At 35.2% G+C, this 10,575-nt stretch overlaps 2 protein-coding genes across 3 annotated transcripts in view; both read right to left on the bottom strand.

The window, feature by feature from the left end:
* The window catches only part of LOC308417178 (olfactory receptor 5P6), a gene marked incomplete at both ends in the record, with an annotated part of 162,669 nt that overhangs the window by 25,792 nt on the left and 126,302 nt on the right, over positions 1-10,575 (bottom strand). The gene's annotated exons all lie outside the window — the stretch shown is intronic.
* Positions 2,183-3,130, bottom strand: LOC308416958 (olfactory receptor 5p57-like; the record flags this gene model as incomplete). Its single annotated transcript, XM_080912059.1, is given in 2 exon segments — positions 2,183-2,692; positions 2,696-3,130. Coding segments are annotated over 2 exon segments (945 nt in total).

Genomic DNA, 10,575 nt, shown 5'->3' with positions numbered 1-10,575 from the left:
AAGACCAATGAGAATAAAAGCGATTGGACAGTCTACAGAGATTATATCAGATATATTCTTCATAGCACTTTTAGTTTAGAAACCCCAAGTAACGTGAGTTTATAGTTTTAGTGAGCCTTTGCCAAAATCTTTTAGTCACACTGGGAACTTTGATGTCTTGATTTCACAGCATATTTATTCTTTATTCCTTTCATCTTCCCTTCTGCCTTCATATTAGACTAGATTCTATGCTGTCCCATAACCATCATTCACTTAGCTATACATCCAAATTATTGGTCTTTTATATTTTCCTATTCTACTGGTACAATCTTAATAATCTATAGGTAAATAAGCAGATATTTATGTAGAGAAGAAACAACACACTGATAGACTCATCCAGTTCTAACTGAAAAATACAGGTGGAGTTAGGGATGGTGCAGGGAAAACAAACTTCCACATCTATGGACTACATATTCGATATACCTAGCTCATCCCTTGTCATTTTGAAAAATACCAGCTGAAGCTGCCTTAGGAAGCACATTGTAGTATTGTGCTTTGGATCATAGATGGTTTCAAAATGCATACTAAGGACAATTTAAAATTAATTCTGGGAAGACTATATATTCAAAGAGTCCTTCTTTTCTTACTTTTATATCATTTCACAGAAAAAAATTAAAGATCTATTGCTTGGTCATCCCTAGGACCTAATGGAAATAAACTTTTATTATAAGCATTAACACAGCACAATCACTAAATGCCCGTGACTATAGAAAAATCCCCTAAGGACCAGTGTAATCTTTTCCTGCCCTATTGTGTCACACAGAAAGTTTTTTGCAAACCATATCATGGTCTGTGGTATCAGTTATATATGTAGTGCTTGGTCCTAAATAAGCCTCTAAGAAAAACTTTAGTCAGAGACCATAGGAGAGAGCAATAATTTCTCATTATTTAGAGTAGAAAGTAATTTAGTTTGTATAGTTTTGTGTTAAAACATAACTGAAAAGTCTAAAGAAGTAGAATTTATGAGGCTTTAATCAAAATTTGAGCTCCAAAATCTTACAGCTACATGTGCTTGTTCTTCCAGCAGTTGGAAAATTTGAATACTATGAAAACACTGCACATTTTGTGATGTAGGATGCATTAAGATTAATCAAATATTTACATTTTCATTAAAACCCAGCTTCATTAAACATCATGCTTTTTGTTTAAATACATTTGCACAAAAGATAGGTAATCACCAAAAGGGTTGATCATAACACAAATAATTTTAAATTCTAAAAATAAAATAGAGAAAAATGGTTCAGAGAAAGAATTTTCAAGACCAATGTTTTTCCAATAAAGTATGTTTAAAAATATGAGTGTACAGGGCTGGATATAGCACAGAGGTTAAGAGCATGAGTTGCTCTTGCAGAAGACCAGGGTTTGATTTTCAGTTGCTATGTGGTGAGAGTCCTAGTTCCAGGGGATATGACACACTCTTCGGACCTCCCTGGGCACCAAGCAAGCATATGGTATACAGGTATACATGTAGACAAAATACTCATGCACATAAAATAGATAAATCTTTAAAAAGAAAACAAAATAAATACATAGTTTAAAAATATGACATGCAACCTATTATTTTCAATAGTGAAATGGCCCCAGAGTACATCAAGTGCTCCATCTCCATAGGAGTAAGGCAATCCCTACTATTCTTGTCAATAGATTCCTAAAAGATAACAGCCATTGTCTAAGATATAATTTGGGTTATATTTCACATTGATCAGTCACAGTTCATTAACAGAAGAACTACAAAACAATACTGTTCAGAACAGGATCCTAACACCAGGCCCATTGGCTTCAACCATTAGATTTTTGTACAGCAGGAGGTTTTCTTTTAGACTGATATCACAGATGACAAAGTTATCCTCATTCAAAGGCTTCTAGAAACTTCTATCATTTTAATTTTAAAGGCTACATTCAAAGAACACAGGAAATACTTGTACTTACAGATGCAAAAAAAAATGGTGGACAATAAAAGGATAAAGAAAAAAGCAAAACAAAGTGTTGTTATCTTGGTGAACCCATTATTTTTATACTGAAAAGGCTTGAAACTGAGATGGAAAAATTAATAAATCTACAATATTATAAGAATATTCTTAAATTTACTTAATATATTGTCATTAACCTGTAAGAGCAGACTTTATTATATTGTTTGTAAATTTCAAATATTTCCGGACGACCACTGTGTTTTAGCCATCAGTTTTCTAATAGCTTCTTTGACCTCCTTGTTTCTGAGACTGTAGATGAGTGGGTTCAACATGGGGATCACCACTGTGTAAAACACAGATACTACTTTGTTCTGGTCTGTGGAATAGCTGGATTGAGGCATCACATAAATGAATGTGATGGTTCCAAAGAACAGAGTGACTGCAGTGAGGTGGAAGGTGCAGGTGGAGAAGGCCTTCTGTCGGCCCTCAGTAGAGCGCATCTTCAGGATTAACACAAGTATGTAGACATAAGACAGTGCAATGGTAAACACAGTGGCCACAATGATGGAGCCCGAAGATATTGCTAGAATGACTTCAAAAGAAAAATCATGGGAACAGGAAAGCCTCAAAAGTGGTGAATAGTCACAGAAAAAGTGATTAACTTTATTTAGTCCACACAAGGACAGATTTAAGGAACAACCAGTAAATATCAAAGCATTCACCCAACCACCTATGTAGGAAGCTCAAACTAAGAGAATGCAGGCTGTAGAGGGCATCTGTGTTGAGTAGAGCAAAGGTGAGCAGATGACAACATAATGGTCATAAGACATGAAAGTTAGCAAGAAAGATTCAGAAGTCCCAAATGCCACCACAATACAGAGTTGAGCTACACAGCCAGCCACAGGGATATATGTTCCCTTTCTAAGAAAGCCCCTCAGCATGATGGGTGTGACTGAACTGGAGTATCCAATGTCTAGAATGGCCAAATGGCTAAGGAAAAGGTACATGGGCGTGTGAAGCTGAGGGCTGGTTCTGATTAACACAATTATGTTCAAGTTCCCTATTAAGGTGATGGAGTAGATTATCAGAAACATAACAAATAAAATTATTCTGACTGTAGCATCCTCTGTTAACCCTAAAAGAATCAACTCTGTTACAACTGTGTAGTTTCTAGGCTCCATCCCTGTCAGAAAAGAAAAATGAGAAGGTATTAGAATAGAATCCAGTATTGTTACTTGCATATTGTTTTTATTATATAAATGACAAAACATAGGTAGTTACACATGTGCAGGAACAAGCAATTGTATGGTAGATACCTCATCAAAGAACTTCACCTTATTTATGGCCATTCATGATTAGAAAACTTTATTTCTTTGATATAAATAAATCATATAAACCACATGTTGTTTGGTAGTTTACATTTAAGTGAACAATAAAGATCCACTGAAATGGGGAAAACATCTTTCTAAAGGTCAGTGACAAGGCAGGTGAGCTCAGGACTTGGCTTTATGACTGACAACCTGTGGAGTTTTGGACAATTGGCATATAAAACACAGACCCACCATTACTTCATCATAAGGTACTTCAGTATGTACCTCATAAAAGTCTTATTTTGAATAAGATGAATATATATATATATATATATATATATATATATATATATATATATACATACACATATATAATACTATGTACTGAGCATAGGTGAATGTGGGAAAAATAATCAATGCCTTAACAAACCAATATTTAAATTTTAATGCAAAAAATGAGAAATAATCATCATGTATCAGCAGAAGAGGAAAACTGTTACATGTCTGTGTCTGTACCTTAATATAAATGACAAATGGCAAGTAATTACCAATAAAAAGGAAGGCTATGTTTATAAGAAACAGTGCCTTTGGGATATAACCCCTTGAGTACTTGTCTTGCTTGTTAAAATTTCACTGATAATCCATCTGGACTGTAAAATTTACAGATGCTTATATTTTCATAAATATGTATTATCTGCCAGTTACTTTTTGTGTGCATCAACTTTTTTGGTGATAACCTTTCATGGAAACTCTCTTGTAAGTGGCAAAAGTGGACAAGCATACACTATGTAGAATCAGTTTCAATTCAAAGTTGAAAACGTTCAGGAAATGATTGTTTTTTATGCCTCTCTGGATGATGCCATCTTTGCTTTATAGTTAAAATTTCAGTTTTAAGTAGTTGCTGTTCTGATATTAAGTTTGATACATTTATGAGAAAATAAAGCCACAGGTTACTATCCAGCTGAATATAAATATAACATTTTTTCCACAAAGTTCCTAGCAAAGTGAATTCAACAACAGAAGACCACATACTCTAAAGTTTATGTGTAACATGTAAGAATGCTGTAGCATATGCAAATTGATGTGATACAAAATGAACAAAAAATATCACTGATTTATCTCAATAAATACAAAGGAAACCTAGGACACAAGCACTTTTATAATTTTTTTTAAAACAGCAAGGTTTGGAAACAACTTTTTTCACAATATAAAATTTGCCTATTATCACCATATAACAAACATACTTATTGGTTAAAATTGGTGCTTTCCCCCAGTAAGACAGGAAAAAGTGGGTTTTCTTCTGATACTTGAATTCACTAGTGCCGAAAGTTCTAGCTTGGATAATTGGACAAAATATAGTAAAAGAAACATGTAAGAAAATGAAAAGAGGTAGATTTTCTTTGAATATCTATGACATTTTAAAAAATATATAATTACCAATATTTGCTCAAAAAGCTAAAATGCATCATCAAAGTTGTATGCCTTGTAACCAAACAACCAAGTTGGTTGCTTTTCTCTAGAGAGTCTATAAAATTCTTGATAGGGAAATTTAGAAAAGAAACCTATTTCTAGAAGCTTATACAAAGATGAAACACACAGGAAAAAAATTAACACAGGAAGATGTTCCACTGACAGCTATAAAAATGTGGTGAATAAAACTGCCACAGATTTAATTCATGAAGTAACATCTTTGGCTCATGCACTGAGGGATTTGATATTGTTAAATGTTAGAAATATCCAATATAATTATAGAGCCACCTGAACCCTACCAAAACCTTGAAGACATTATTTATATAAACAAATATAAACTCAATATTTGACATTCACTCATAAAACACTCAAAATTGTCAAAATTATCTTGAGAAACAACGTAGCTGCTGTGTCATAATTGTTGTTTTCAAAGTATATTTATTTTTGGGTATGAACTTAGCTTTTAATGGTTGAGTCTTCTCTCCAGCCTTCCAAAGTATCTGTCAAAGCTACAGTGATTAAAATGATATGGTTCAGGCTTAAAGAAGATACAAAGATCCAGGAAAGAATGAAGAAAGATCTCTGCAAGCACCATGAGCCCTTGTCAGTTGATTCATGTGGTATCTCTGATCCCACTGGTTTCTCAATCTTTCCTTTCCATACTCCACAGGATACAGGACTCCTGAGCTCTGCATATATGTTCATCTGTGGGACTCTACATCTGTTCCTATCAGTTGCTGGATGAAGTCTTTTTCTGGTTTTTTTGATAACCATTATGCACATAAATAAAAACTTAAAAAAATACACAAAAACCAGGAAAAACACACAAACAAGTTGAAGCCCTTAAAGAGGAAACACAAAAATTATTGAAGAGCTAAAGGAAAGCACAAACAACCAGGTGAAGGAACTAAAACATAAATAGAAAAAATGAAGAAAACACAAAAGGAGATAACCCTGAAGTTGGAAAACATAGAAAAGACATCAGGAGTCATAGATGCTAGCTAGCATCACCAACAGAATACAAGAGATGGAGGAGAGAATCTCAGGAGCAGAAGATTCCATAGAAATCATTGACACAACACTCAGAGAAAATGAAAAATCAAAAATATCCCAACACAAAACATCCAGGAAATCCAGGACACAATAAGTCCAAACCTAAGGATAATAGGTGTAGAAGAGTCAAGATTCCCAACTGAAAGACCCAGTAAATATTTTCAACAAAATTATAGAAGAAAACTTTCCTAACCTAGAGAGAGAGTGAGAGAGAGAGAGAGAGAGAGAGAGAGAGAGAGAGAGAGAGAGAGAGAGAGAACATACAAGAAGCCTACAGAACCCTAAATAGACAGAAAAAGAAAATAAATTATTTCTGACACATAGTAATCAAAACAACAAATGCTCAAAATAAAGAAAGAATATTAAAAGCAGTAAGAGAAAAAGGACTGGTAACATATAAAGGCAGACCAATAAGAATTACACCAGACTTTTCAATGGAGACTATGAAAGCTGGAAGATCCTGGATTTACATGATACAGACCCTAAAGAAACACGAATGCCAGCCCAGGTTACTATATCCAACAAAACTCTTAAATACCATAGATGGAGAGACCAAGATATCCCAGGATAAAAACAAATTTACACAATATCTGCCCATAAATCCAGCCCTACAAAAGATAATAGATGAAAACCTAAGACACAAAGAGAAAAACTTTACCCTAGGAAATTAAGAAAAAAAAAACTAATCCTCTTGCAATAAACACCAAAGAAGAAAAGCACACAAACGTAATTTTATCTGTAATAACAAAATAGCAGGAAACAACAATCACTATTTCTTAAAATCCCTTAAGATTTAGTAGATTTCTTTTATGAATCTATTTTGTTTGATATTAGGATGGCTACGTTAAATATTTTTTCCTTGGTACCATTTTCTTTGAAAGTTTTTTACCCCAGTCTTTTACTCTGAGGTAGCGCCTGTTTTTGCTGCTAACATGAATTTCCTCTATGCAGCAAAATACTGGACATAGGCTATCAGATTGAATACATAAACAGAATCCAGTATTTTGCTGCATAGAGGAAATTCATGTTAGCTGCAAAAACAAAATAGATTTTCAACCAGAAGTTATCAAAAAAGACAAGGAAGGACACTTCTTATACATTAAAAGAAATTTATCAAGATGAACTCTCAATCCTGAATATCTATACTCCAAACACAAGAGCATCTACATTCATAAAAGAAATCTACTAAATCTCAGAGCATATATTATGCCACACACAATAATAGTAGGAGACTTCAACACCCCACTCTCATCTATGGATAGATCATGGATGCAGAAACTGAACAGTGACAAAGTGAAACTAACAGAAGTTATGAACCTAATGGATTTAGCAGACATCTATAGAATATTTCATTCTAAAACAAAAGGATATACCTTCTTAGCACCTCATTGCACCTCCTTCAAAACTGACCATATAGTCAGTCACAAAAAAGGCCTCAACAGATACAAGAAGGTTGAAATAATTCTGATCATTCTATCAGATCGCACGGAATAAGACTGGTGGTCAACAACAATAACAACAACAAAGAGCCCAAATATTCATAGAAGCTAAACAATTCTCTACTCAGTGATACCTTGTCAAAAAAGAAATAAAGAAATAAATCAAAGACTTTTAAGAATTTGAAGAAAATAAAGGTACAACATACCCAAACTTACTGGATGCTATGAAAGCCATGCAAAAAGGAAAACTCATAGTGCTGAGCACCTCAAAAAAGAAACTGGAAAAATTATACACTAACAACTTGGCAGAAAAATTTAAAGCTCTAGATCAAAAAGAAGCATATACACCCAAGAGGAGTAGACAGCAGGAAATAATTAAACTCAGAGCTGAAATCAATCAAATAGAGACAAAAAGAACTATACAAGAATCAGCAAAAACCAAGAGCTGCTTCTTTGAGAAAATCAACAAGTTTGATAAACTTTTAGTCAGACTAACTTGACTGCACAGAGAGAGTATCTAAGTTGACAAAATCAGAAATGAAAGGCAAGATATAACAACAGAAACTGAGGGAATTCAACAAAGCATCAGATCATATTACAAAGGCCTATACTCAACAAAACATGAAAATCTATAGGAAATGTACAATTTTCTATACTGATACCAGGTACCAAAGTTAAATCAGGATCAGATAAACTATCTAATCAGCCTCATACCCCTAAAGAAATAGAAGCAGTCATCAAAAGCCTTCCAAACACAAAAGGCCCAGGATCTGATAGGTTTAGTGCAAAATTCTTTCAGGCTTTCATAGAAGACTTAATAGCAATACTCTTCAAACTAATCCACAAAATAGAAATAGAAGGAACACTACCAAACTCATTATTTGAAGCCACAATTATACTCATTTCTAAACCACACAAAGACCCTACAAAGAAAGAAAACTTTAGACCAATTTCCCTGTTGAACATTGATGCAAAAATACTCAATAAAATTCTTGCAAACTGAATCCAAGAACACATCAAAACTATTATTCACCATGATCCACTAGGCTTCATCCTAGAAATGCAAGGATCTTTCAATATATGAAAATCCATCAATGTCATCCACTATATAAACAAACTCAAAGAAAAAAATTACATAATTATCTCTCTAAATGCTGATAAAGCATTAGACAAAATTCAAGACCACTTTATGTTAAAAGTCTTGGAAATTTCAGCTATTCAAGGCTCACACTTAAATATAGTAAAAACAATATACTGCAAACCCATAGTTAGCATCAAAGTAAATGGTGAGAAACTTAAAGCAATCCCACTAAAATCAGGGACTAGAAAAGGCTGTCCACTCTCTCCCTAACTATTCTATATAGTACTATATAGAATTGCTTGAAGTACTAACCAGAGCAATAAGACAACAAAATCTGGTCAAAGGAATATGAATTAGAAAGGAAGAAGTCAAAATATTATTTGCAGATGATATAATGGTATACTTAAGTTCCACCAGGGAACTTTTACAGCTGATAAACACCTTCAGCAGAGTGGCTGAATATAAAATTAACTCAAACAAATCAGTAGCCTTCCTTTATTCAAAGAGCAGACAGGCTGAGAAGGAAATTAGAGAATTGACACACTTCACAATAGCCAAAAAGAATATAAAATACCTTGTTGTGACAATATTAAAAAAAGTGAAGAATCTGTAATACAAGAACTTCAAGTATCTTAAGAAGGAAATTAAAGTAGACCTCAGAAGATGGAAAGATCTCTCATGCTCATAAATGGGAAGGATCAACATTATAAAAATGGACATCTGGCTTAAGGCAATCTGCAAAATCAATGCAATCCCCATCAAAATTCCAACTCAATTCGTCATAGAGTTTGAAAGAGCAATTTGCAAATTTATTTGGAATAATAAAAAACTCAGAATGGGAAAAACCATTCTCAACAATTAAAATACTTCCAGGAAAATCACCATCCCTGATTCTGATCTAATATTGATCAATTGTGATAAAAACTGCCTGGTATTGGTACAGAGACAGGCAGGTAGACCAATGGAATAGAATTGAAGACCCATAAATGAACCCACATACCTATGGTCACTTGATCTTTGCCAAAGGAGCTAAAAACATTCAATAGGAAAAGAACAGCCCTTTCAACAAATGGTTCTGGTTCAACTGGCAGTCAGCATGCAGAAGAATGCAAATAGATCCTTTCTTATCTCCTTGTAAAAAGTTCTTGTCCAAGTGAATTGAGGACCTCCACATAAAACCAGATACACTGAAACTAATAGCATAGATAGTTTGGAAGAGCTTAGAACACAAAGACACATGGAAAAATTTCCTGAACAGAACACCAGTGGCTTATGCTATATGATCAAAAATCAGCAAATGAGACCTCATGAAATGGCAAAGCTTCTCTAAGGCAAAGGACACTGTCAAAAAAAAAAAAACAGCCAACAGATTGGGAAAGATCTTTACCAATCCTATATCTGATAGAGGGCTTGTGTCCAATATATACAAAGAACTCAAGAAGTTATGCCATAGAGAATCAAATAATCCTATTAACAATGGGGTACAGAGCTACACAGAGACTTCACAACTGAGGAACATTGAATAACTGAGAAGCACCTAAAAAATTGTTTATCATCTTTAGTCATCAGAGAAGTGCAAGTCAAAGCAACCCTAAGATTACACTTCACACCAGTCAGAATGGGTAAGATTAGAATCTCAGGAGAGACCAAGACTGCAGGGGAGCAGAGAGATCTCTTCGGAGTGCACACGGACAGTGCACACTGTAACTTGCCCTGCACCGCCTTGCCCGATCCAGCAATTGGGAACAAAAATTAGAACTTCTGTTTCCACCCGGAGGCGACTTCCGGACGCAGAGTGGAGCCTGGCCTACCTCCACCCGGATCAACTGCTCATAGAGGCTGAGCAACTGCGATTGGGAACATAAAATTAGAACTTCTGTTTCCTCCCGGAGGCGACTTCCGGACGCAGAGCGGAGCATGGCATACCTGCCACCCAGATCGGCGGCTCATAGAGGCTGAGCAACTGCGATTGGGAACACAAAATTAGAACTTCTGTTTCTGCCCGGAGGCGACTTCAGGACGCGGAGCAGAGCCTGGCCCATCTGCCATCCGGAACGGAGGCTCATAGAGGCTAAGCAACTGGTGGGTGGGAGACCTGGGCTGCAGGGGAGCAGAAAGATCTCTGTGGAGTACACACGGAAAGTGGACCCCCTGCCTTGCCCTGCCATGCCTGATACAGCAAACAGAAACAGAACATTGGAACTTCTGCTCACACCCGACGACTCTGAGGCATAAAACAGGGCTCAACCCATCTGACACCTCAACCAGTGGAA

The sequence above is a fragment of the Micromys minutus genome (genome assembly GCF_963924665.1).
Source record: "Micromys minutus genome assembly, chromosome: 2".
NCBI lineage: Eukaryota > Metazoa > Chordata > Mammalia > Rodentia > Muridae > Micromys > Micromys minutus.
The sequence above is the reverse complement of the archived record's forward strand: the minus strand, read 5'-3'. Positions and strand labels throughout refer to the sequence as shown.